The sequence below is a fragment of the Canis lupus genome, chromosome 15, assembly GCF_011100685.1.
Source record: "Canis lupus familiaris isolate Mischka breed German Shepherd chromosome 15, alternate assembly UU_Cfam_GSD_1.0, whole genome shotgun sequence".
Classification (NCBI taxonomy): domain Eukaryota; kingdom Metazoa; phylum Chordata; class Mammalia; order Carnivora; family Canidae; genus Canis; species Canis lupus.
In genome coordinates this window covers 8,163,221-8,191,118 of record NC_049236.1, presented here as the reverse complement: position 1 = coordinate 8,191,118, position 27,898 = coordinate 8,163,221, and the positions used below count along the sequence as shown (strand labels likewise).

Here is a 27,898-nt window from a genome sequence, read left to right as displayed (position 1 = left end):
CTATATGGGAAGTGGGGGAGAAGCTGATCTGCTTTTCTACAGACAACTATTTGTTGGTAGCAGTAGTACCAGCCGTAGTAGGACTAGTAACAATAATAATAATAACCCACACTGGGCAGTTACTGGGTCCCAGCCACAGTTTTCAAACGTTTTACATTATTGACCCATTTAATTCCTGACAATAAGTCCATGGCGTAAGTAATATCACTATCCTTATTTCACAGATGAGAACATTGAGGCACAGGGCAGTTAAATATCTCGTCCTAGGTCAACCCCCTTTTGAGTGGAGAGTATTGTTTGAGGTCTTAGTTGGGATAATGTGGTGAAGCCAATTCATTTTCTGTCAAGGGGTCACACCGGAAGGAAGACAACTCTCAGTTGCTTAGATCAGCATACAGGACCTTGGGCCCATCGGGACTCCAGGAGGGCCAGGTTGGGGTGCAAGCCCACCTCTCCCTGAGGTCCCAGAGCTTCCTCTTTTTCAAAGATCAGTATGCCGTTTCCAGAGAATACCAGTCAGAAAAAAGGAAGACGGAAATCAAAGTGGTTACCATGGCGATCTGTAGCCCCGGACCTGAGTAGGACAGAGAATCTCTCCAGGGCAATCACTCCTTTATACAAACAGACATTCACCAAATGACCTCTTACTTGATGAGCAGGGACTGGGAATATAGGAAGGAGGAAGACAAAGGCCATGCTTCGGAGGAGCTCGGGATCCATACAGGCGCGGCTCCGTGCAATTACCTTCACATATTGGGGGTGGTCCTTCGAACTGCAAGTAGGTTCCAAGTTTGCAGGTCAGGATCTCATTCCCCACTAGGGTAAAGCCAGGGAGGCACCTGTAGCGGACGATGTCACCTGCCAAAGAGAGACCACATGGGGATTCCCTGGAGAAGTCTGCGCGGGGCGCCCCTTCGTACTTAAACCCATGTCCAGGCAAGGCAATCCGTGGTGCGTCGTGTTCTGATCAGACTTAAATAACCGGGTCAACCCCAATCGAACGACCCAGAAAACTGCTACCCACTTCTCAGAGCTCAGCCTCGCTGAGCCGTAGCATGTTTCCAAAGTCTAGGAACTTTGGAGAGTGTCTTGCGTGGATTTACTTCTCAAAAACCTACTGACTTGAATCTCGTCTGCCTGGCTATGGTGTTTGCCCCTTGGGGCAGACTCTGGATGGATGGGAGGGGGCGATGTGCCTTGCCCGCCAGCCACCCCCACACCCCCGGGCCGGCCCCTCCTTGCCCCCCAGCCCTTGCCGGTTTGGGAGGCGGTACCTATGTTGAATTCTTCATTCTCTGTGACGACTTCGGCATTGGGGAGGATGGTGGGAGGCGGGCACTTGGTGAGCGGATAAGCTGAAAAGACAGAAGCAGACAAGCTGGGGTAAGAGCGTCACTCTCAGGGCACGTTGTCATTCACTTGTTCACTCTCATTCCTCATTCCCTGGCACAGATACTAGTGGCTTTTGACCCGTACCCAGGGCAAGTGTAGCCAAGTACTATTTTGCTTATCTGCTGTCATCCTTTCCTGTCTTTGATGCAGAAGCCAGGAGGCGTAGAGTAACAGCAACGATAAAGGAGAGAGCATCTGAGAGGTCAGCGACAGCGCACTGGCACTGAGGGGAAAGGAGAGACGCATTTCCTGAGCACCTACACGGGCCAGGCACTTTCACAGCTGTCACCGTCGATTCTGATGCCGGCGGACCCCCCTGCAAGGTGTCCTCGCTCCCTTTACGGGGAAGCTGAGATTCCGAACACTTCACTCCCTTCTCCAGGGTTACACGGGAGGTGAGGGGCACAGGAACTTGAATCCAGGAGCGGCTGCTCTCAAATCCCGTATTCTTTCCACCGCTTGGCATCTAAGTACTGTGTGTGGCTCACGTGAGTGCCCACAAAGCCAGCTGGTTTCCCTTCTGACCTCTGGCCAAACATCTCTGGCTTCAGTGGGTTTTCTAAATTGGAAACCATCCCTCTGGGCAGGGACTAGGCTGTGTGGATGGTGTCGCTGAGACGAGGCTCAGGATGGGCCCAGAGCTTGGCTTCCATCCACTGCCTGGCGCACAGCTGGTGCCACGGGAGTGTGAGCTGCTATTGGCATTGCTACTGCTCTTGTTATTTCCAAAGTCACCCCAGAGCCCCAAATTATATATATATATATAATATATATATATTATATATATAATATATATATATTTTAAAGGACATTCTTTCCTTTTTTTTGTTTTTTTATTGGTGTTCAATTTGCCAACATACAGAATAACACCCAGTGCTCATCCCGTCAAGTGCCCCCCTCAGTGCCCACAAAAAATTACAAATATAATACACTATCTTTAGAGAAAATATGAAAAATTTTCTACAACAGTAGGAAGAAAATTAAACTCATCCACTGGCCATTTGGAAAGACCCGCTGCTAACACTTTACTGTGAGTTCGTAGAGCACGTACTTTCTGCATATGTATTTTTCTCTTACAAATTTGCAGCATGTGGTGCACTTTGTGTTGATCCTTGGGCACTTACTACTGTATTGCAGGAGTTTTCCTATGCAATTAAATTTCTTAAAAAATGACTGCAATGACTTCATAGAATTTAGTCATATGATTGACTAAAATTTGTTTAACAGATGCTCTATTTTTTTTCAGATGCTCTATTATTATTAACCATTTAGGTTTCCAAAGTTTTGCAATTTAAAATAAGATTGTGATAAACATTCTTTAAAATAAAACATCCTTCTCCACATATGCATCTTTTATGAATTTTTTTTCTTCTTTTTTTTTTAAACTAGGAAGGATTGCTGGATCATAGAGCAGCTCTATTTTTTATTTTTTTTCAGGAACCTCCATGCTGTTCCCCACAGTGGCTGCACCGGTTCACATTCCCACCAACAGTGCACGAGGGCTCCCCTTTCTCCACATCCTCGCCAACATCTGTCGTTTCCTGTGTTGCTGATTCTAGCATTCTGACAGGTGTGAGGTGACATCTCACCTTGGTTTTTATTTGCATTTCCCTGACGATGAGGGATGTTGAGGAGGATCTTTTCATGTCTCTGTTGGTCATCTGGATGTCTTCTTTGGAGAAATGTCTTCCCATGTCTTCTGTCCATTTTTTTAAAGTTCTTCGTGTACTTTTGGATCTACAATTTGCACTACTAGGTATTTACCCAAAGGATACAAAAGTACTACTTCGAAGGGATATATGTGCCCCGATATTTATAGCAGCACTATCAACAATGGCCAAATTATGGAAGTAGCCCAAATATCCATCAACTGATGAACGGATAAAGAAGATGTGGTGTATATGTACATGGAATATTGCTCCAGCATCAAAAAGAATGAAATCTTGCCATTTGCAATGACATGGATGGAGGTAGAGAGTGTTATGCTCAGCAAAATAAGTCTGTCAGAGAAAGGCAAATACCATATGATTTCACTCATACATGGAATTTAAAACAAGACAAATGAACATAAGGGGGGGGGGAGGAAAAGAAAACCAAGATACAGACTCTTAAGTATAGAGAACGAACTGATGGTCCCGAGGGGAGGTAGGTGAGTGGATGGGTTGAACAGGTGTGGGGATTAAGGCGGGCACTCGTGAGGAGTGACAGGTGATATGTGGAAGTGCTGGATCACTAAATTCTACACCTGAAATTAATATTACACTGCATGTTAACTAATTGGAGTTTAAATAAAAATTTGGAAAAAAAGGGAAAAAACTGGGAACGATTACATTGTACGAGCTTTTTAAAGTATGAGCATCTCCTACTGAACGAACGTCAGTAATCCATTCCTGGAAATCAGATGTTCTGCGTAAAGATGCTATTTCCTGTGACCTCAAGTAGGAAAAAATTACGGTGCATAACCCTAAACCTGGGAAGTATCTAAGATAATAAGATACATATATATGCAAAACCCATAATGCTAGAAATTAAATACTTGAAATTTTACTGCTTGATCGCCCAAGAATGAATACAGCTGTAACAAAACAGCGGTTCCATGTGTTTTAGCACAAGCACTTTGCATAGCACAGTGGGCCACGCCAACCCTCTCAGCGTGAGGCACTTGGAAATCCTCGCCCGAAGACAAGTGCGACGTGGGAATGTGTTCAGGACAGTGCTGGGTTCACAATGAACTTCTCGTTATCGTAACCTCTCGGAACCGGCAGCAACAGGGACACACATTCCAAATGTTCACGTGGGATGCTGGCCTTTACCCACTGCAGTTAGGATGCAACCTGACTTTTCCTGCAGATGGTTTCATTAAAAATGTTGTAGGACATTTTGACGATTTAACTAATTTCTTCTACAGATGTGTCGGCGGAAAAGACGTTGCATGGAGAGACACAGGGCTCCGTGAGACGCTGTTTTCAAAGCAAGAAGCACCCGTGGGGTGGCCACGCGGGTTTGACCTTGGTTTAACATACACCCGGGAGGACCACGCGGGCGTTGGCTTTTCTCTGCAGAAAAAGGGCTGTAACTGATACGGGCCACGGAACGGCAGCTTCTCCAGGGCCGGGTCTCATCATTGTCTCCTCCAACTCATTGAAGGATTATCTGCGGAGGCCTAGCCTGGGTCAGGCACTGCGTCAGGCGGCGAGGGTGCAAGAGTAACCAAGACACAGTCCTCGCCCTCCTGCCACCCCGAGCCTCCTGGGGAAGGCAGTCCTCCACGGTAATTGTCGCCAGCTTGATAAGCAACCAAAAAGGTAGCATTTCTTTTTTTAAAAAAAATTGGCATTTGATAACAAGTTAGGTTAAACATTTTCTTCCTATATTAATGGACTATTTTGGAATTTACTTTTTAACCTTCTATCAGTCCTTTGCCCCTATTTGTCTTACAAATTGGAAGAACCCAATTCATATTTAAGATTGACTTCTGGGGTTACCTGGTGGCTCAGTTGGTTAAGCATCTGATTCTTGATTTTGGCTCAGGTCAGGATCTCAGGGCAGTGAGGTGGGTGTGGAGCCTACGTAAGTCTCTCTCTCCTTCCACCCCTGCCTTCTCTTAAAAAAAAAAAAAGACTTCTGCCTGTTAAATATATTTTCACGGTTTATCCTCTCCTTATATTTGTCTGGGGCACTCTTGGGATTCGTAGATGCATGAAGTTTCTGCTTAGCCAATTCTTTTTTTTAAGATTTTATTTATTTACGGGAGACAGAGAGCGAGCCCGAGTAGGGGCGAGGGGCAGAGGCAGAGGGAGAAGCAGACCCCGCTGAGCAGGGAGCCCGATGTGGGGGGACTCCATCCCAGGACCCGGGGATCAGGACTTGAGCCAAAGGCAGATGCTTAACTGACGGAGCCCCCCCAGGCGCCCCTCTGCTTAGCCAATTCCCGATGTTTCCTTTATCACCCAAGGCTTTTATTTTATTTTTTAAAATTTGGTATCTTCCATTCTCAGCTGCACGCTTAATCTTTAAAATACACCTTCTGGGTGGGGAACTGGATGAAGGGGATCAAAGGGTACAAACCTCCAGTTATAAGATTGGATAAGTACCGGGGATGTCACGTGTTACATGATGTTAACACTGCTGTTTGGTATATCTGAATGCTGTCAAGAGAGAGCAGATCCTCAGAGTTCTCATCACAAGGAGAAAAAAAACCTATTTTCCCTCCTTTTTTTGGATATCTATATGAGATGACGGCCTTTAACTGAATTTATTGTGGTGATCATTTCACAATATACGTAAGTCATGTCATTACGTTGTATGCCTAGACTTACACAGTGCTGTATGCCAACTGTATCTCAATAAAATTGGGGAAAAAAACCCAAAATAATTGCCTCAAATTCCAAAATATATATATATATATATATATATATATATATATATATATCTTCTATGACACTTAACTTGCAGAAAAAACTCAGAAGAAATCTCCACTTGAACACAGCCTGAGTGTGGTTACTAGTTTGAGTGGGGTAGCTTTCCCATTATATTTCTTAAGAATTATATATTTCTGCTCAGAAATGCAGAATGCTGGTGGAATATTGAAAAACAATAAAATGGAAATTGCCCCAGTCCCACCACTACCGAGGTGTAACCGCTGTCAGCCTTCCGGTGCATGAGCTTTGGTCTTTTGCAGACAATCCCTCCTCCCCCTAGAGCCACACTATCTACCAGGTTATTGCTAAAGACCTGAGTGGGACAGCGGGGGAGACGTCCAGGACTCCTCCCTTCCCCCGGTCCCCTCTCCCCCAGTCCCTTTGGGCCGAGGCCCTGTCAGAGCTTAATCGGACCCCGATGTAGGCGAACATGGTAACGGACGGACAGGGAGGCCCACTGCCTCTTGCCAAGCAGCAGCCAGTGCGGCTACGGCCGTCGTAGGCCAGGGTCTCACCGGTTTGTCCTGGGCTGTATCTTTGTTCCTATGGTTTCCTTTGTTTTCCACCTTTTCTATAGGAACTATGCTTTGCTTACTTTTTTCTTTTAGTGACTTAAAAGTACTAACACCTATTTTTAATTTTTTTAGTGACTAAAATACATACTTGGAGTCCTGATTTTCCTAATTATTAAAATCAGCGATTGAATGACATCTACTGATTCCACCCTCATGAGAGATAAGAACATTCCCTTTCTCCTATTCCTCTTCTAATTCCTTGGGTATTTGTTAATATGAAATAATCCTTAAAAATCTTTTTTTTTAAAGATTTATTTTTATATGAGAGAGAGAGGAGAGTGTGAGTTCTAGTGGGGGGAGGCACAGGGGAAGAGGGAGAGAGAATCCTCCAGCAGACTCCCCTGAGTGTGGAGCCCGATGCAGGGTGCCATCCCAGGACCCTGAGCTCATGACCTGAGTCCAAATCAAGACTCAGATGCTCAACTGCCTGAGCCAAGCAGGTGCCACAATTTTACAAAATCTTTTAAGAATCATTTGCAATCTGTTTGGAATCGATATTTTCAATTATTATTAGGCTTAAAAGGTGGTTAGCTAGTTAGTGCTTCCACTTTAATCTTTTATACAACTTCTCTGTATCAAGTTATTGGCTCCTCTCTCCCTGGGGGTCCACATCCTGGAGGAACACTTCAACTGAGATGTGGGGATGCGGATTGTGAGCGCTCAGAGGTCTGCAGACGGCTGTCTCTTGCCTGCACATGTGATGCTCCCAACTATCTTCCCCCTACATATCTATAAAAATGCCTCTTTTGATTTTCTGGGATTGAATGCCAAATATAATTATTCAAAGGATTGTGGATTTTGGCTCCTCACAGGTAACTTTCTCGGCCTAGATTCGGGTAGATTGTGCCCTTCATCCCAGTAATTTGAAATGCTTGCCAGGCTGGTTGTGATTTCCCCCAGCATGCGGTGAGCTCTTTTGTTCTATTTGCACAGTTTTTCATTCATTTCAGAAGAGTTTTCTTTTATTATTTGTGTTCTGTCCGTCTGGTTCTTTCTGTCATGGATGCTTTTTATCAGGACATTCTTCATTCACTGGATCTCTTTTATTTCCCATTCTCTCCTCTATAATCTTCAAGTCTTTGCTCTTTCTCTCCTTCGTGTTGGGCTTTGCCTCTGATCTGGTTTTCTACAGCGTTTTGCTGATCCTTATGCCAATTTAATCGGGCTGTGGCATTTCTTCTTTAACTTTTTAAAAATTATCTAGCTCCCCATGTAAATAAAAATCTTAATTTGAAACAATCACAAAGGTACAGGAAAAGTTGGAAGCATCACACAAAAAAAACGTTTTTCACAAACCATTTGAAAGGAAATTGCCAACATGATGCCCCATCACCACAATATTTTAACATTAACATGCATTTTCAACAAAGCAGCACATTCCCTTTTGCAAAATCACAATACAACCATCAAAAACAGGAAATTACCTCTGATAATGGTAGCCAACTCACCCTCACCTCCGCTCATGTTTTACCACTTGTCCCAGGAAAGCTCTTAACAGCACAGGATTCAGTTCAGAATCATGCACTGTATTTTGTTGTCATGTCTTTTTTCGTCTGGAACCGTCCCAAAGTCTTTCCTTGACCTTCATGACTTTCACACTCTTGAAGATTATACATCGGTTAACTTCTAGTCTGTCATAATATATTACGTTACCCCCAATTTAGATTTGTCTGATTCCTCACAACTGGATTCACATTGTGCATCTTTCCTGGGCTATCACAGAGGTGATGCTCGCTCTTCTCTTTGCACCCAATCAAATGGGGGCATAACTGCAATTTGTCCCATTACTCAGCATGCTTACTTGGATCACTTGGTTAAAGTGATGTCCTCCAGCTTCTCCACTGTACAGCTACTCTTTTCTCCCTTTGCAGTTACTGTGTGGGGAGATAGTTTGAAAGCATGGAAATATCCTGTTCCTCATAATATTTTAAATTAATAATTGTTTCATTAATTAATTTATACCTGGATGGGTATATATAGTGTCCTGGTTTATTCATTCAGTTACCATGTGTTACCAAAACGAATTATTTGGATGCTCAAATTATCTGAGTATTACGGTCCAAGTATAATCCAAATTATCCCATTACAGTCACTGGGAGCCCCTTCAAGCCCACGTCTATGTCCTTCTGGCACATCTCCACCATTCTTTGGGCACCTTCTTGCTTTCTGCCATAAAATGTTCCAGGCTCATCTTGTGCTTTCTCTGCCTCAGTCCTGGAATCAGCCATTTCTTTTCTTTTTTTTTAAAGATTTATTTATTTATTCATGAGAGACACAGATTGAGAGGAGAGGCAGAGACATAGGCAGAGGGAGAAGCAGGCTCCCCGCAGGGAGCCCGATGCGGGACTCGATCCCGGATCCGGGGATCACGATCTGAGCCAAAGGCAGGCGTCCAACCACCGAGGCACCCAGGCGTCCCTTTTAAGGAGTCCTCATCTATTTTAGTGGAAAATGGTTTTAGAAACCAGTATCTGGAGCTAGATGTGTTCATTGCTATTGAGGAGTCATTGCTTCCAGGCCCTTTCAGTGGAAGGAGCTAAGGAATACACGTACGTGTACAGACCCATGTTTACATCCATATCTCCTTCTATATCTATGTGGACATATTGAAAACCATTGCTCATACTCATACTTCCAATTCCAATCCAATGCCCTGGGTATATTCTAATTTTTGCACTTGCCACATTTCTGACCTTCTTTTTTACAGTGCGATTCCTACCTGGAGTGACAGTTGAGATGGGAACTTGGTTCTCTAGTGATAGATTAACTTCTTTGATCAGTCACTCCTAGAGGACCCAGTTCCCATCTCAACTGTCACTCCTCCCTTACATGAATGCCCTGCTCCCCCACCTTGGAGTCTGAAGGATCCTCCGCGTGGATGGCATCCTCACTTTGCTGGGGCTCCTACCCGACATGGATGTTCCCTCAGTTTGCAGAGCCTTGATGGGTATCATGCCAGCCCCGTCTCCGTACAGATGCTGCCTCTCAGCATGGCCCCCTCTTCCCTCAGATGCCCACTTTCCTTCACCCCATTTAACAGCTTTAGGACTGAATTGTTCAGGAAGGGAAGGGAAGACATTTAGCTCCCCTTCTAGTTATCTCTTATTTGGAGTCCATGTTGTCGAGACTTTTACGCTGGAAGCAGATACTTTCCAAAATTTATCTCTATTTCCTAAACTACATGTTTCCAAGGGCATTTTCCTCTGCAATTCAAATCCACTTTTGTCATGAAAAAATACTGTAGAATCTTGTTCATAGCTCTCCTTAAGGTACTTTTCCGCTTATTAGTCCTTATATGAGAAGAAATTTATTGAAAGCTAATGTTTGCCTATAGATAGGCAGACATTCTTTCCCCCACACCAGTCCCACTCCCTGGTCTCTGCAAGTCTACCTCCTTCTTTTTCTTTAGTTCTTGTCTCAAATATTGCCTCTTGACAGGTTACCCACAATTATTTTACATGAAAAGAGTTCCCTGTCTTTTTGTTTGCTATCTTATGTGTTTCCTTCATAGCAACTTATTACAAATGGCAAAGATTTTATTTGTCTGTTATCTCTCTGTCCTTGGAGGAAGAAAGCTCTAGGGGGAGCAGGCGTTTCGCAGAGCAGGGAAGCATGAGTCAATGAAGATACGAAAACATGCTCACCTCATCATTAACATAAGAGTGAAATGCTATTTCATGCATCTGCCATATTGGCAAAAAACTTAAAAATTTGATAAAATCTTGTGTTTGCAAGACGGAGCCAGGAACAAGGTCAAGCTTCCCCCATTTCCAGTTCAAGTATATGTAAAGCTCTGCAAATTGTAATACGGAGGAGTATTCTATAGATGGGGACAAACCCACAGAAAACTTTAAATTTTTCAATGCTGTGTCCACTATTACAAAAATGAGGAAGCACCCAGACCTGTAACTTCGGACCCTTAGGAGAAAGTTGGCTGTTGATAAGGACAAACACACCCTGAATGGTTCATGGTCCTTCTGCTTGAAATCTCCACGACTTCACTTGTGCAAAGTACACCCTGTGAGGTCAACAGAGCCCTAGATTCCTTTGGAGGGGGAAAACCCTCTAGAAGATGTGAAGGGACAGGCTGGGGAACCAGTGAGTGAGTAACCCAGTGAGTTGACATGAACCTGTGAAATGAGAAGCCTCATCCCGCTGCCTCTAAACTTGGACTTGGCACCAGGGATCGGCACCAGGAGCCTCCCTGCCCTCACGGTGGAGGAGGAAAACCTCCACGTATGGGGGTCTGTGCTGCGGGATCCTCGTATAGGTTAACACATTGAACTCATAACTCCGAGGACACTGAGGCCGAGAAGCTACGTAAGTCACTCAGAGTCACATGACAGGGATCAAGCGCGGCCCTAACTTGAGAGCACGGTCCTTCCCTCCCACGTCAGGCTTCCACACTGACCGGAAAAGGCGATGGCGAAGATCCCACCCATGGCTGCGTCACGGTGGAACTTGAGCAGGGCCTGGTTGGATGAGCTGTGCAGCGTTTTCTTGGCCAAGCTCCGGCTGAAGACTCCAAGCTGTGGAGCTGTCTGCTGCGGCCCATCCCTGCATGCAGGAGAGAAGGTTCTGGCATCAGTCACCAGGGCTGCCTGCTTTATCTGGTCCCATCAGCGGCCTCACAGAGCCCTGGAGCGGGAGGCTGTGGCTCTTCCTGCGCCCACGCCCCATGCACAGCTCTCTCATCTCTCCCGACCCGGTCTGCCAACAAGGCTCACCGGGTTGTCAAATCTCACACTGGTTCCTCCTTCACCTGATCCTTCACAGTTGCCTCTGTAGGGGGCTCCGGGGGTGAGTTCCCCCAAGCAGCAGGAGCCCCTGGGCAGGTTCTCTGTCTGAGCAGCAGTAGGACGGGGCTGAGGAAACGCATCCCACCATCCGGGCCAGCCCCACTTCCTGTCCCCACGCACACACATGCCCATGCTGCCTTTCTAGGCAAGACTTTCTTCCCCGGAAACTCATCTAATCCCTTCTATCCGTGCGTAATCATTGCCTGGAAAGGGAACCGGAAATTAGCCCAGGGTAGTCTGATGACGGTTATCTAGCCCTGAGGCTCTGGGGAGGAGACCCCCACTATCCTCTTCTGATTCCTAAAATGGCAGTAACTCCTGAACTAAGGAATTCTTGGGTTATTTATTCGTCCAAAGATGCAGAGGTTTGGGAAGAACCGTCTAGGAGACTTATTGACTAATAATTCACACTCCCATTTTAAAATCACTTCAAGATATCCTAACCTATTACTCAGAGTGGAACTATCACGTTGGTGACCAGTAGGCCACATGTGGCTCTTTATATTTAAATTAATTTAAGTTTAAAAATCAGCTCCTCCGTCACTCTAGTCACATTTGAGTACTCAGTGACCACCCGTGGACGGCGGCTATGGCCCTGCAGAACGTTGTGTTGGACAATTCTGGTTTGGCGGGAGACGACCAATGGGACTTCACCGAATTCCGCCCCCAAACTCTTCCATTGGTCTAGGTAGCTTATCTTAGGTAAATGTAGAATTTGGGTTTGGACTCTGGAAAAAAATGAGAAAAGTCTGGGTATCCCTGACCACTCCCATTCATACACCTACCACCGGTACGACGACCCCTAGCAGGACTTGGGGTTGGAAACCACCGCCCGCCCTTTCCTCTCGCTCCAAGGAGCCCCAAAGGCTAACTGAGGCGCAGCCCCTATTTACTATGTTCACCTGAAAGCCAGGAGGCTGAGCATCGTTTAAAGCCATTCGGCTCTTGGTTCTCTGAACAGAATGACGGGTGACTCGGTTTAGAGCCCAGCCAATGCCCCTTTCTAGTCAGCTGCCGTGGTGGCAGCCAGCCCTACCAGACGGTGACGAAGTCTCCGGACGGCTCTGTCTGCAGCAGGCTGAGGTTGAGGCGGATGCCATGACCAATGGGCACGGTGATCAACCAGGCACAGTCCTGGGAGCTGGAGTACGGACTGGGGAAGCCAGGGGAGTACACGGTGCCGTTGGAAGAGGTGATGTTCCCGCCGCAGGGGACTGCCGGGAGGGGACAGCAGCATGGTGAGTGGGGGAGATCACCCCCCACCTGAATTATTTAGGTGACGTCCTTCTGAAGTGCCAGCACCCGCCACAGGGTCAGGAGGGAAGGGGAGGGATGATGGAGCCGAGGGTGACCGTGGGGGTCCCCCCCCCGCAGACCCAGCACCCACTCCCCACCTGGCCCCGACCTTCAGTGCCGGTGCCTCTGTGGGCCAGCCCCCGCCCCTACCCCCCTTCTTCCTGTGGAGGACACCTGCCCAGAGGGAAGGTCACCCTGACACCCTCCCCCCTTCCGAGGAACGGAGTGGAGAATCAGGTCAGAGTCAGTGCCGCTGTAGTACTTTTGCTGGGACGAACTAAGAAATTATGGAACTATGTCTTTCATTTCATTTGCTCTAAGATTCTTCGAGGGGCACGTTTGGTCTTGACCTAAGAGATAAGGATTGTGGCGCTAGTGTCGGGTTTAAAGCGTGGCTACACTGCTTGTTAACTAGATGAGCTTAGACAGTAGTTTCCTCCCTCTCCTCACCTGTCCAATGGGACTAAGAGGGGCCCCGTAGAGGACGGTGGGAGCCGCTGGGTGAACTGACACCTGTGAACCATGCAGCCGGGTGCTTCCCTCACAGAAGGCATGTGCTGCAGAGCTGTGGGCCCGTCTCCCTATTTCCCTGTCCCCCAAAAGTGACACCCAATTTTGGCCTCACTCTGACCTTGGCTTTGGGTAAGGGGATGAAGAGGCCTTGAGGTCTCCATAATGTTCCAATTTAGTCACCAGGGAGGAGAAAAAAGGACACATGAACCAACCACCCCTGGTCCAGAATAATGAGTCTATTAGGCCGGCTCTGGGCGCCAAGCAGACATCGAGGTGGGGGCAGACCAAAGCGAAGAGAAAGCGTCCCAGTGCCTGCAGGCAGAAGATAGGGTTCCGGGGAAGCATAAGATCCTGAAAGGGGTACACATGGACGCATGGACGGCATCCCTCCTACACCTGCGGGCACCTGTGCAGTGTCAGGTGCAGCCTGGGGGAGACAGTGGGGTGCAAGGGCACCCAGGCACGAGGTTCTGTCTGTAACATCTACAGCCGGGGTCTGGCTAAGTGATGGAGATGCCAGCGTAGGCTGGAGGGGTCTCAATGTGGGATGCCCCAGGAGGAAGAGCAGGGCCCCTCATCTGGTCTTGGGGGGGTGAGGAAGGTTCTCGGTATTGTTCCCATCTGGATTTGGAGCTGAGGGAGGACAGGGCTCAGCAGGCAAAAGGCAAGAGAGGAGAGCCGTGTTCCATGAGGGGGGCCAGGATGCGCTAACAGGAGGCAAGAGGACACGGCACACTGGGAAGCTGGAAGTCCTTCCTGCTGGACACGCAGTCTGTGCGCGTGGACAGTACTGGGGCTGGGCAGGGCCCAGGCCTGAGGGACTTCATTCAAGGGTCTGGAATTTACCCCAAGAGAGGTGGGGATGCCTTGCTGCCTTCTGGGCAGGGGAGGGTCTGGAGCGTGTTGATGGTTTTGAAGGTCACACTTGGCTCCGTTGTGAAAAATGGATCGAGTAGCGCGAGAGCCGCGGTGGGGAGACCCGTGAGGAGCCTCGGCAAAGAGGCGGCCTGGACCAAGGTGGAGGCGGGACGGAGGGATGCGGATGCACCCGGAGGGTCATCAGGACGTAGAATCATCAAGACTCAGTGAGTACGTTAGATGGCGAGAGGGGGCCGCCCAAATAGGGGCCGCGTAAGCAGGCGACTAGCGGTGACCCTTGCTGATGAGGACTTCCACTGAATGGCAGAGAAGGTGACCTTGATTTTGGACGTATTAGGATCTAGATGTCTCTGGGTAAGTGAAGCTCTTCAGTAAGGACCCGGATATCCCGGTGTAGATGCCCGAAAAGAGAACGATTACAGCCTTCCCTTCCGATGGGCTGCGTCTTCCTGGGGCCGCGCGCTCCCCGGGCCGGGGCCTCCCTGGCCTGCCGCTCCTCCAGGCCCTCCCACGCTCGGCCCAGGCGTCTGCCCCAGGACCGTCCTATGAGTAGGCTGCGGCTCTTCCATATGAAAACAGGACGGTCCGGGTGCGCCTGGGCTCCTCAGCCTGGGTGACTCCTCCGAGTGTGGGAGTCCCCTGAGTTGCTCGCCTTGGGAGGAATCCCCAGGGATGGGGGAGGGAGGGACATACCTTCACACCTGGGCAGGGGGTGGTCCCAGTTCCGGTTCGTGCCGTGTTGACACGTGAGGACAGGATGGCCGGTCAGCTGGTATCCCGGGAGGCACTCGAAGGTCACGGACTGCCCGACATTGTAGCCGGCTCCCCTCACGATGCCGTTGGCAAAGGGCTCCGGGTCTGGGCACTCCTGGAGTTCATAGGCTGGCGAGGGTTAGAGAGAAGGTTACCGTATTCCCTCTGGACGTTTCCTCCTCCAGGACGTGGGCAGGCAGAGAGCCGACCTCGTGTGGAGCCGGGGCTTGGACTCACACGGACCCGCCCCGTCTACCAGTCGCCGCTGCCTTTGGGCCGGACATCATCGTGAGGACCAGGGGGGCTAACACACCACGGCCCTTTGCGCGGCGCCGGCACAGAGCCAGAGCGTAATAAATGTGGTTTTCCCTGTCTCCGTGGGGAGGGGGCTCGGGGGAGATGGGGCGACGCTGGGCGCTGGTTCACGGGCACCCGCCTGGGGCCGGGCCTCAGTTCTTTCCTGTGGGTCGTCTCGTTTAACCTCGACAACCTCGTTCTGGGTCACGGGCGCGGGAGGCAGTTGGGGGAGGCCTGAGTGGGGTCTTTGTGACTGAGGAGTGGGGGTCCCACGGGGGCACGTCCTCGGATGCGGGGAGGCGGCCGGCGCCGACCCCAAGCTCGTGCCTGGAGCCCCTGGGGCGGTCTGGGGTTCCCGCCACCGGTTGAGGGTCGCCGGCTGGGGCAGGAGGGCGGGTGCCTGAGGGGAGGCTGCGGCCTGGGGTCCCCGCTGGGAACCACCCCACGAGAGGGACCGGCCTTTGCAGAAAAAGGGACCCTTCGGGAGAGCGCCCGGGCTGCTTTCAAACGGGGCCAAAGTGCTCAGGGCCCACACCCGGAGGGAGCCGCCAAGGAGCGGGGGTGCCTCTGGGTGTGGGGCCGGGCCCGCAGGGGGGCATCGGCCTGCCGAGTAGGGCTCCCCAGGGGCGCGCAGGCTGGGCCCCCAGGGAGGCATCACGGTGGGAAGAGACAACTTTCAACCAGCGCCACAACGCAAATAGTGGAAATATGGTGAGAATTACTAAGACATTCACGTTATTAAGGTAGGAAGGACGGTGCCCAGCACTTTGGAACAGTTTTGTGTCCGGTCACTGCTCAGCTCCTTGCAAACCCGGTGTCCCCAGCAGCTGTGGTGGCTTCGGTGAGGCCCGGTGACCCGGAGGCCCGGTAACAGGGGCTTGTGCTGTTAGTAACAACTTCAGGGGAATGTTCGCCTGAGGGGAGACAGGAGAACCCTAGCCTAGGGAGTTCAGGGCGCCTAACGGAGGGATTTTGAGAAAAGCAAGGAGTTGGATTTCCTCAAAGGGCTGGGACCATAGGCAGCTGGGCCTGCTCCATAGCAGTGCCTTAGTGGGACAAGCGGCCCCTCTGGGAACAGGTCTTTTCACGAAGGAACACCTGGGGTGAGGGGTCAGCGTCCAGCTCCACGGGCCCTGCAGGGTGTAAGTGGAGTACGAGGGCCCGTCGGGCGGGGAGAACTATTTGCACCTGTCGTAAATCAGGAGGCCTCCGTGGGAGGACCCACCAAGTCACAGAGGTAAACGTGAGCGAGAGACGGATTGCACACACCCAGAGCCGACGCCTCGGGCCCGGCACGCAATCGGACCACCTCCCGGGGCGGGGCTGCGTGTCCGCTGCCCTTGTGCCTCGCTTCCCCCAGCAAGGGAAATCCTGAGAAGGGGGCCCCTAAGGAGGGCAGCGGGCCCGTCACAGAGACGGCTGCTGCTGCAGCGCTGGCCTGGGTCTGGGAAGCCTCAGCGGATGTGAGGGGCGGAGGCCAGGGCCCCGTGGAGGCGGGGAGGGCTCTTCCATGGGGAGGAGTCAGTGAGGCCCGCGGCCTCGGCCGACGACGCTCCCAGGGTGTATCACAGGGGCCCACGGTGAGTGAGGTCTGGCCCCACTGCGTGGACCCAGTGGGCGGGCCCCCAGGAAGCTGTCCTGGTTCTGGTGGTGGGGTCGTCAGTACTCGCACCGATGCAACAGGAAGCGTCTTCGGGGAGCACCTGGGCCTGTGCGAGCTGGGCTCTCCGGAGTCGAACTGCATCCCCCGACCAGATGCACATGTTGGGGTCCCAACCCCTGGCACCTGAATGGGGCCTTATTTGGAGAGAGGATCTTGCCGTTTCACCTGATGGCAATGAGGTCATCGGGGGGGGGGGGGAGCCCTCACCCAACATGACTGCTGTCCTTGTAAAAAGGGGAAACTTGGGGACATACAGGGATCTGAAGCCAGAGATGGGGGTGATATTTCCATTAGCCAAGGAGTTCAGACGGCCAGCAACCCCCAGGAGCAAGGACAGAGGTCTGGAGAGTGTTCCTGCGGCCTCCAAGCGGTGAGAGGACCAACACGTGTTGCCCCAGCGCCGCAGCCCCCTGGGGCGGGGGGGGCCAGGGAAGGAGACGCTGACCCCAAGCATGGGTCCGAGTCTCTCCCGTGACGGGATGCGGCAGCTGAGGTGTCACCACGTGCCAGCCCCCGCGGCCCGTCCCGGCCTCTGTCCCCGTCCTCTGGGGTGTGGCCCATTACCCCAAGGAGGCCGGCGCCGTTGGATCCAGAGCACAGCCGCTCCCCCCCGCCCCCCGCCGAGCTGTCCCAGGTGTGGCAAGCACAGCCACGCTGCCTCAGTTCCACCGGAGGCGGGAGGCGGCGGTGCCTGGGTCACTGGGCCGTGGAATACCCTTGAGGCTCTCCCGAAACCAGCGGCCCAGACCCTCGGCCCGTGTCCATCTCTGACAAGGGACAGCAAGGCCAAAGGTCAGGGCATCATGTATACACTTACATAGGAAACACAACAAAAAAAGTCATGAAATAGGACACATTTTCACAGGTATGTGGAACATATGTGTGGCAACGCATGGGAAAGATCTGGAAAGATCATGTCAAAACAACAGTAACAACTTGAGGGGAATAAGCCCAGGTGCGGAGGCTGTGGACAGAGAAAGCTTGACCTTGTCTGTGATGCTTTGATTTCTTCCTTCCTTCCCTTTGTCCTTCCTCCCTCCACCCCCTCTTCCTTTTTAACAAGGTGAGTGTGTTTGCAAACTATTAATATAATTAAAAATTAACTTTCAAAAAGAAAATTACAAAGGCGGTATTTATAGTACGATGCCATTTTGATTGAAATGAAATAATAATAATAGCTGCATCAATCTACGTACGGGAAAAATGGGGAACGCAAACTTAAAAGTTGGTATCTCTGCACAAGGTGCAGTTGGAGATGGGATGACAGGAAAACTTTGACTTTCTACGGCGGACTTACAAAAATCCCTGTAGTGTTCTAATTTTTTATAAGCATGTATTAGATTGGAAAAAAAGTTCGAAATCATGCAAGAAAAAAAAAAGTCAGTGGAAGGCTCTGGAAGGACAGGTTAGAACAAATGGTTCAGTCCGTCACACTAGGAAGGCATCTGAGGGGCAGGCCGGCCCCCCACCCTGGACGGGGCACCACCTGCATGGCCACAGGCGACGGCCCCTCACACAGGGAAAGCCTGAGGTGAGGGAGCACAGAGCTTGTTCCGGGAAAAAAACGTGCCCGGAGGAGCGGGGGCCATCACGTATTCCCCTCAGCAAGCAGAGCCCCGGAGAGCATGGCAGGCGCCCTCAGTGGGGTCGATGGGCTGGTCTCATCCGAAGGCTCTGCGGGAGCCCCGGGGCGGCGACCAGAGTCCTCTGTCATGTGACAGGAGCCGCTCGCTGAGGGTGATGGGGCTTCACACAGTCGGCCGAGGAAGGCTGAGGGCAAGGGGTGGCGGGACGCTGGGGACAACCCCTGGGGGCTGGGCCTGGATGGGGGGCTCCAGTGGTGCTGTTGGGCCTTAACCCTGGGAAAGGCTGGCCAAAGGGGGTTGGGCACCTTCACGGAGCCGGAGGGACCTGCCGCCCAAGGGGAGCCCTCCTCCCTGGGAGCCCCTGCTGCCCCTCGGCCCCCCGAGTTCCCTCTCCCGCACGTGGAGGGCAGAGCAGATGGGTAGGAGAGGGGGTGGACGGCAGCAAGCGGGCCCTCGCGGCGCTCACCCTGATACTCCAGCTTGAATCCTGGCCGGTTCTGGGAGTGGTCGCTGTGGAAATACACGGTGGTCTCGTGGGATGTGGAGAGGAGCGCGCCCGGGAGCTCGCTGCCGCTGAACCTGCCCATCATGCGGCTGGTCTCGTGGGGGCCGTTCCGGATCTCGATGAAGTCGTGGTTGGGCTCAGTGGAGAAGTTCAGGAACTGGATGTGAGCTCCTGGCAGCGAGACAGAGGCAGACAGTGCCCCAAGCCACACAGTCCTGCGGCGAACGCGCGGCCTGGCCTCCTGGAAGCTTCTCCCACTGGGCCTCGCTCGTCCCCACCACCGACGTCCCGCCCAACCGAGATTCGCAGAACCGCGGTCTGGAAGCCACCGTCCTGTCCGGGCTTTTGTCTTGAGGCAGGACTGAACTTAAAAATGTGCTATTCGAGTCTTCCATGTTCTGTCTCCCTTTCTGATTTTTCCTACCCATTTCTACTCCTAACTCTGGGAAACGAACTAGGGGTGGTAGAAGGGGAGGAGGGCGGGAGGTGGGGGTGACTGGGTGGTGGACATAGAGGGGGGCACTTGAGGGGATGAGCACTGGGTGTTATTCTATATGTTGGCAAATTGAACACCAATAAAAAATAAATTTATTATTTAAAAAAATAATAAAAATTAAAAGTTTTCTAAAAAAAATGTGTTATTTGCTCAGAATGAAGGGCTTCGGTCGTTCCACATGGCTCTCCATCCCCATCCCCACCCCGATTTTATTTTTTTGAAAACAAAGCTCGGCGCCAATGCTTGGTTTGTAGTTCACAGGCCTACTCTCGGCACAAAGACAGCTCTGCTAAAACGAACGTTTCACTGAAAAATAACTGTATCCGCTCAAAAGACTTGAGCTTCGGTGCTGCTGTCTTCTAGAATACTTACGGCAATTCAGAAAGCAGAAAAGCACGTTGTCAATGAAGTTTACACTCTGGGATCTTAACTGGGTTAATCGAGATCTCCTAACAACCCAAGAAGCTAAACAGATCTCCTCGAGCCCTTAACGTACATGATAATGCACGATGCAAAGTGGAGGTGGAAGGGATTTGCTTTCTGGTGAGATTTCTCAAAATTAAGATTATTATTAAAAATGATGTGGAAGAAATACATTCACCGAGCAGAGGAAAGTGTGCATTAGGCTAGTTGTGAAAGTCTGATTGCAAAGTAGTAGGTGCTCCCATAATTCTAACTTTTGCATTAAAAAATGAGAATAGTCACCGATGCCCTAATAATATTGACTGAGCATCCACCACGCGTCAGGGCTGTGCTGGGCACCGCGCGGGGGGCACCGTCTGGCAGGTCCTCGTCTTCACGGGGGCCAAATGGTCACTGAGGACTGGGCTGGGGTGGTTATCTCCGCAGGGTGGACTCACAGATGGACTTTAATCCCTAAAAATTTCTCTAATTTGCATAGAATGGGGATTTAAGTGTGATTTTTTTCATCTAATTATTTAAATAAAATAAAGGCTGCTAACACTGAAGACCCTCCATGTCTCCTGCTGTCCCATCTGAGGGTCACTCACAGAATGGGGAGATACCTCCCCAGTCCATGTTTTTAGATTCCCAAATGTGTGTCGGATTTGTCTCATTTATGTAAATGTTCTACCGTACAGTTGTCTAAACTCTTTAATTCAATATTGTGCTTTTCGGGGTCTACCCTTGCTGATACAAGGAGCAAGCTCATTGGTTCGACTACACAGTAATCGATCTCATTTTGTGAATGATGCAGCCGCGCTACATATGACCCTATTAGCGACCATGCAGGTCGTCTCCAAAGTGCGGGCAGCCCCGGCCCAGCACTCAGCCCCCGTCGCCGCAGCCCTGTGAGCAGCATGTTCACCAGGGGCCCCCACAGGCCTCGGGGTGTGCGGAGAATGGGGTGCCACTGCTGCCATCGCCGGGGTTCCTCACGGCCGCCTCGGGCCCCGGCCCGCGGCCAGGAGTCGCCCAAAAGCAAGGCCTCGGTGACTGGCCTGTGCAGACGCCGGGAAGCGGCCGCGTCTGAGGCGGGGAGAGCTCTGGGGGCTGCACACTGGGACCGACGAGGACAGCGGCCTAACTCCTGCTCAAACTCTTTTCCTTTGGCGTCTGTGCTTCCTCCATCCCTCCATCACCTGAGCGTCTTGGGGCCCACGGCTGCATCTGCAGCCCGAGGGGCTCCTGGCTCCCCTTCCCCAATCTCTAAAATCGGGAGTTTCCCAAGGCTGCCAAAGTCCTCCTCGTGTTGTACCCTGGTCATCCACGCCCTGGGTCCCCCGAAAGGTGCTAAATAAGAGACTCCATCTTGGGCAGCCCGGGTGGCTCAGCAGTTTCCACCGCCTGCAACCCAGGGCGTGACCCCGGGGTCCTGGAATCGAGTCCCACGTCGGGCTCCCTGCATGGAGCCTGCTTCTCCCTCTGCGTGTGTCTCTGCCTCTTTCTCTCTCTCTGTGTGTCTCTCATGAATAAATAAATAATTTTTTTTTTAAAGGGAGTCTCCATCCTTTGAGGGTCACCAGCCCCTCTCCTCCACTCAGGACATTTGTGAAGGAGACCAGTTGGCTCCCTTTCTCCTGAAGCCCCTTCTCCTTCAGAAGACCCAATCGGGCTGCAGAGTAAAGAATAAACATCAGGCTCTTTCATTCCTGAGGTCATGGACAGAGAGGTCCTAGGAGGCAGGAGGTCCTAGGGGCAGGGACACCCCAAGGACCCACCGTCCCCAGGAGCAGAGCAGTGACTCAGGCAAGGCGACCAATTGGTTCCTTGTCAACACACCTTTTATCTCCTCAACAGAGATATTGAGTTATATTCCCGGTCAGGAATGAATCAGCAACAGTTAGACTTTGTGCCCACACCCCACCAACCCCCGTGCCTGGAATACTCCATCTCCACCAAAAGAAAAAAAAAAAAGTCCTCCCACTCCTTAAGATGAGCCCTAAATGTGCATCTAAAAAATGCAAACTCAAAAAAAATAAATAAATAAAAAATGCAAACTCGAGGGGGGGGCACTTGGCGGGATGAGCACTGGGCGTTATGCTCTATGTTGCCAAATTGAACTCCAATAAAAAAAAATTAAAAAAAAATGCGAACTCTGAATCGTGTCGACCTTGGCTATGTAATTTAATTAGGATGAGAAATCGGATGTTGAAGTTAAAAGCACAAGTCGAGGTCCAGCCTCTGCGAGAGCCTCTTTCTTTTTCAACCGTCCCTGGGTGATTTCTCATCCCGCGGTCCTGCATCCCAGCTCACTACTCAGGTAATAGTAGCCACGATCCCTGAGGTCGTTTCTCCCGTATTTTATGTTCATTCCCAGCGTTCTTAACTCGTCCTCGCCACCGTGGGGGCAGAGCATGCTGTGGGCACGCCGAAGGGTCGCCCGGGCCCGGGCGTGTAGACTTACCAAAGCCCACGGGCAGGACTATCTTCCAGGAGCAGTCCATGTTGCTGGGGTAGTTGCCGGGGAAGCCGGGGCTCAGGATCACGCCCTCCATCTCCTCCACTGCGCCCCCACACTGCGCTGTGATGGGGACAGAAGGCGGAGGGTGAGGACGCACGCGGGACAGCGCGGGGGCCGCGCCAGCATTGGGATGCTCCCTTAGGGCAGCGGTTTCTGTCCCTTTCTCAAGCCATAAACCCCTTTGAGAATCCAAAGGAACCAACGGCTCACCCGCCCTGACGGAGCGCCCATGTGGGCGAAGCTGAGTCGGGGCAGGGCTGCTCAGGTCGGGGCGCTGGCGTCCACAAGCCCGGGCCGTGGCTCTTGGCCTCGGCCAAGTGTGACCTTCTAGCCCCAAACCTCCCTCCATCACCGTCCCATCAACTCTTCCGAGACTAAAGAAAAAGGACGGAGGTGGGGGCTGGTGTGCATGGGGTCCTCACCCTGCCAGGGACCCCCTCCGCCCCTGATCTTTGCCCTCGGCCACGGGAACCGTGATTAGCGTTCCTCGGGGGGCCAGCCGTGCGGGGCTGGGGCATCTGACGGGCCGGCCCAGGTGACCTGAGAGTCACTAAAGAGGCAGGGCTGGAGCCCGAGTCCAGCCTGGTCAGGGGACACCAACTCTGTTCTTTCATAGCTTCCAGGGAACGGTCATGTGAGCTGGTTTTGGGGGACGGAGAGAGATGGAGGGGAGGGGTGTGTGGGGTCTCAGCGGAGGCATCCTGGGGACTGGGTGACATGCGGACCTGAGAGCGATGGTGCCTGGGTTGGGGGGGCTCCGGCCCAGGTCAGACCCACCGCCTGGGACACAACCCCAACGCCGTCACTTCCTGGGCGAGTTCCAAACCTTGCGTACCTGCTTCCCCTGCCTATGCAGTGGAGCTGATCCGGGCACCTACGTCCCCGGGCAGCACCTACGTCAGTATCCCTGACAATGGGGACCAGTGCACGCAGTGCCGCGGTGGCCCAGTGGCAGCTGCGCTGTCAGCAGCAGCTGCGGTTAACACGGGTGGCTTCCTCGGCAAGAATTTTGGGATAAAGAGCGGGTGGGGGGTGGGGGTGCCTCCTTGGCCTGACCGGTCACGTCTGTGACCGCGGGGCGGTGACCAGAGCCCGCCTCCGGTGAGCCCCAGGAGGGAAATGCCATTGTGCCCTAGGGATGCTTCATCCACGCACTTGGCCGCGCATCCCAGGGTCGGCGGGCATCCACCCTGACAGTGCCCGTCACTTTGTAACTCTAAAAGCCTCGGGTTTCCCTTTGCAAAAACGGAGGCAACGGTACCCCCAAGAGGCGCCGTGTGTAAACCTGTGGCGCCAGGCCTTGCCCACAGTGGACGCCCAGTAAATGGGGCGTCCCCCTGCCCCACGCTTAGCACACGCTCCTGGGACCCTGCGGTCCCTGCGTCCATGGCTCGCTTCCCCGGGGCTTAGCACGAGGTGAGAAACCCAACCAAGCTAAGCCCGTGCTGCACACATGCCTCCCCTGCCCCCGTTTCTCTGCTAGTGGATTTTGTCTGTCTGTCCCCTGGAGCGTCGCAGGGGAAGGGGCCTCAACTGCCCAAAGGGTCCAGCGGGGCCGTGGGCTCCTCTGTGGGATCAGGACAATGGCCAAGCCCCCGTGGCTTCCGGGCTGGTGGGGGCCGGCTTGCAGGGTGGCGCCAGGCTTGGGTGCGGGCTGCACACCCCCGAGCGGGCTGGCGCGGCCCGGGCCCTGCGGGAAGGGGTCGGAGGGGCTGAGCCCGGGCTCTCTTACCGATGCAGAGCGGCGGAGGGTAGTTCCAGCGGCGCACGGTCCCCGGCATGCAGGAGATGTGCGCGTGGCCCTGGAGGGACGGGGACAGGGGTGGGCCGGAGCTGAAGTGTCCTCGTCGCCCCCCCCCCCCCCACAAGCTCCCTGGATGCCTTCAGAGGAAGGGTAGGCTCCCTGGAGTGCGGCCACACCGGAGCTTCGTGGGGACACGTCCCGGGGCCTGAGAGGCCTGTCCTGTCCTGTGCGGCCCGCGGGCCCTGCGTCTCGGGGGACACCCGCTTGGGCCTGGGGCCGGGGACATACCTGGAGGGCATATCCCGGCTCGCACTGGAAGGAGACCACATCATTCACCAGGTAGCGCTCGCCGGCCTTCACCCCGTTACTGGGCACCGTGGGCTCCGGGCAGCTGCTCAGGCCCACCGCTGGGGACATAGACACACACATGGGACAGGGTGACGGCAGGCCCGGGTCAGGGCGGTGGGACGGGCTCCGGTCACCCTGTGCCCGCGGCGGGAGGTGGGTGGCCCCGGGCTCAGTGCAGGCCTCCGGGGGCGGGGCACGGGGGAGATGCCCCGACCTGGCTCCTGGCCACCCGCACCTCAGACCCCACTTCCCTCCATCCTCCCGGCCCTAAGAAGACGATTCCTCCGGCAATGGAGTTGGGAGAGGGGAATGACAGGTGCGGAGGAAGGGGGGGCCCTCGGGGTCACTCGGACGCTCGGAAGGCCCCGCTCTCTGGGACACGCTGTGCAGAAAAACGTTGGCCAGTGGACGGGACTCTGCTGCCTTATTTCTCCTGCTGTGTCCCTGAGCTCCTTTCTGGGGGTGACACCGGGGTTCCTCACACCTGGCCCCCCATGATCGGCCCGGGCTCACCGCCGGCCTCCAGCCTCGCCGCCCTGGGCACACCCTGCGCGTCTGCGTCCCTCAGTCACGGACGTCCCTACTCGGCACCTCCAAGTGGGTTCCTGTCGAGTGTTTCAGTCTTCCCCCTCACGGAACATCCCCGGACCTCACGCGCCGCCCCGAGCCCTTCCAGGATCACCCTAGGGACTCCCCAACGCTCCTGCATTCTCCCAGCTTGAGTCTCTCAATTCACCTGCAGTTACTGGATCTTCATTATCCGCCCAGCGCCGTGCGCAGGGCTGTGCGAGGACCCGGCCCCTCCTCCTGTCGCCGTCATCGCCGCAGCGGCACTTAGGGAGACCCCCCCTCCCAGCGGGGCCGGGGACACGGGCCGCAGGTGTCGTGTCAGCCTTGAAGGAGGTCCTCGTGCCCCACGCCCCGGGCGAGGACGAAGAGATGTGTGCCCCGTGGCCACGGAGCTGGGACTCAGGCCAAGCGCAGCCTGACCGCAGGTCTGTGCGGGTGGAGGACACACAGGCCACCCGGCCCGGCTCCACACCCCTCGTCCCCTGGAATCCTCCTCAAGCAGCTTTGGATCCCTCCTGAGGGTGGAGAACTCACAGTGGGTGGGCGGGCGGGCAGCACCTCCTGGCTGGGACTTCGTGCCTCCCCTGTGCCCAGCTGGGGCCCGTCCGTAGCTACAGACGTCGCAGGGCCCCTAACTCAGATGCAGTAAAACTTGCTAAGGACGTCCCTGTGCCTGGCGGCTGGTGGCCTGCAGCTGACAGTGCCGTGTTCCGGGGATGGGTGCTGGGTCTGCCCCAGGCACCTCCAGCTCCCAGGGCTTGGGACAGGGCAGCCTGGGCCCGGGGCCCCCGGTGGATGCCTCTGGCAGCCCTCCCAGCAGACCCAGGCCCCTCGGGAGAGGCAGGCTCCCTGGGGAAGCTGCGGCTGCATGTACTGCATGGAGCAGGGGTGTGGGGAGGGCTGGGTGGCCCGGGCCACCAACCAGTGGCCCCATCCTCTTGTGCAGCAGCTGGTGCATCGTCACTGCACCTTGGAGCCGGGCATCGACATGTACACCAGGTAACTACGTGCACCAGGTAACTACGTGTGCTTTTTCCTTCCAAGAAAAAGCCTCATGTAACAAAGTGTGTGAATCTTACGTGCACGCTTGCTGAGTTTTGACAAATGCCTGCACCTGCACGACTCAGACCTACCGGAACTGCAGAACACCGCTGACTCTAGGAGGTCCCTGTGCCCCTCTCAGAGAATTCCTGCTGTACAGGTGCCTTTTTTTTTTTTTTTGACAGAGTGAGAGCGAGTGCGCTCCTGCAAGCAGGGGTCGGCAGGGGCGGAGGGCGAGGGCATCTTGAGCAGGCTCCATGCAGAGGGGAGCACGACACGGGGCTCGATCTCGAGACCCTGAGATCATGACCTGAGCCGCCATCGAGGGTTGGACATTTAACCGATGGAGCCACCCGGGCACCCTTTGCATGTCCTCTTGAGAAGTGAACGAGATTCCCAGGAGCGAAGGCCTTTTGGGCCTGTGAGTCCACAAGTGTTGGCAGCGGGGCGAAGACCTCAAGGGTAGGACGGGAGCCATCACCACGCTGAATCTGAAGGACGTCCCCCGGCTGTCCTCCCGGCTGCTTCTCCCCCTGCCTCCCACTTAGCGGGTGCCCGCGGCGCGGCAGCCTGAGACCTACTTCCCCAGGTGGCGGCGGCGACAGAGGGAGGAGGCGCGGGGGGAAAGGAAGGGAAAGCAAGCGTGAAAGAACATGGTAGGAGGAAAAGGTGGAATGGGGAGAAACGTGAACCCCAAGAGAGAAACCGAGGAAGTCCATTCCCGTTTCTCGTAGAGCGCGGCATGGCTTTATTTAAGCCGGGCTGGCGACAGGGGAAGATTTCTTCTATTATCCCCGGCGATCTACTGCTTTCAAAACCATATTGTTCCATTTTCGTGGCACTAAATCAGCATCGAGGGAGTCACAGCAGTAGATACGACTCTCAGACCTTCAAGACTGTTTGCCTCTACAGTTAATCCTTCCCTTCCACACCCTCTTTGCAGATAGATGCTCGAATATTAAGAGAACGGTCGTTTTTAGCAAAAGACAAAGATGCTTTTGGCTCCTAGGAGTTCCAGCGACTTCTGTTTTCCCTCAGCACTTCCCACCAAGACAGGACAATGCTCGATAAGCATCGGGGGGTGACCACTTAGTTCCCTTGAGCGACAGCGACCACAGCAAACCGAGGAGAGGCGGGTTTTTTTCTTTGGGGGGGGGGGCGGGGAACGAGGCAGCAAAATGACGAAGAGATTTAGGAAGGAAGTATATCTTTGGAAGAGGAAAGGAAAGAGAAGATTCTCAGGAACGTTTAAGGGCTCGAAGGACAACGCTGGAAAAGGGAACAGAACTAGAGAATGGAGAGAAACAGTAAAAGGAAAAGCGTGAATTATTCAAGAAAGACGGCGCGCTTTACTCCACCAGCGAGGGAAGCCTTTGAGGTCTGCGGGGAGGAAGGTCTCGGGGTCCCTGTCCTACCCTCTGCCCCTCCGGGTCTTCGCTTTGGGCTGTCCTAGGCCTGCTGCCCTGTGCACACTTCCGCGCTCTCAGGCCACGAGCATCCTGGGGCCTGGCTGATAATCCTCTCCCGACCATCGACCATCGGGGCAAAGCTCGTTGTTCAGAGCCCAGCCCAGCGTCTGCACAACATCCGGCGCTGCCCCCAACCCAGCTCTAGTGCCAAGTGGGACCACCCTTGGCAAGGGCCCGTGTTGTCCCAGACGCTAAGCCAACCACACCTTCCCGTATTTCTTACTCCTCGCCCGACCCTAGCTCCAGCATCCCTTCCATAAGGTCTCGCTTGGCCGGGTTCAGCGCCCCCTCTTCTCTCCTTGCTTAGCGTATGGGGTTGCATGCAAATGATTCCCGCCCTGTCCGTCCACCTCCCTGGACTCTGTGTTTGTCTCTGTCCTGGGGGTGCCTAGCACAGGGTTGCCACACTCCTGCATGACCTCCACCTCTTCACCTGCCCAGGTACAAGTGACCACTCTGTCCCCTGGGACTACAGCTCCAGCACCTGGGGCATCGCCAGGGCCCCTGCAACACTGTGACATGCCTCTCCGTCCACGCGTCTGCCTCTCTTCCATGGACTCGGGGGACGCTCACTGCTCCGGACCTTGCCCAGTCCCAGCAAAGCCCAGCACAGCACCCGACACACCGT

General features: G+C 53.5%; 1 protein-coding gene across 1 annotated transcript in view; it reads right to left on the bottom strand.

The window, feature by feature from the left end:
• The window catches only part of CSMD2 (CUB and Sushi multiple domains 2), a gene marked incomplete at its 5' end in the record, with an annotated part of 437,990 nt that overhangs the window by 77,617 nt on the left and 332,475 nt on the right, over positions 1-27,898 (bottom strand). The window contains 9 exons of the mRNA XM_038557633.1: positions 745-858; positions 1,275-1,355; positions 10,800-10,945; positions 12,224-12,401; positions 14,569-14,757; positions 18,641-18,850; positions 22,042-22,158; positions 23,831-23,900; positions 24,131-24,249. Of these exons, the coding sequence (XP_038413561.1) occupies positions 745-858; positions 1,275-1,355; positions 10,800-10,945; positions 12,224-12,401; positions 14,569-14,757; positions 18,641-18,850; positions 22,042-22,158; positions 23,831-23,900; positions 24,131-24,249 (1,224 nt within the window). The remainder of the gene's footprint in view (positions 1-744; positions 859-1,274; positions 1,356-10,799; positions 10,946-12,223; positions 12,402-14,568; positions 14,758-18,640; positions 18,851-22,041; positions 22,159-23,830; positions 23,901-24,130; positions 24,250-27,898) is intronic.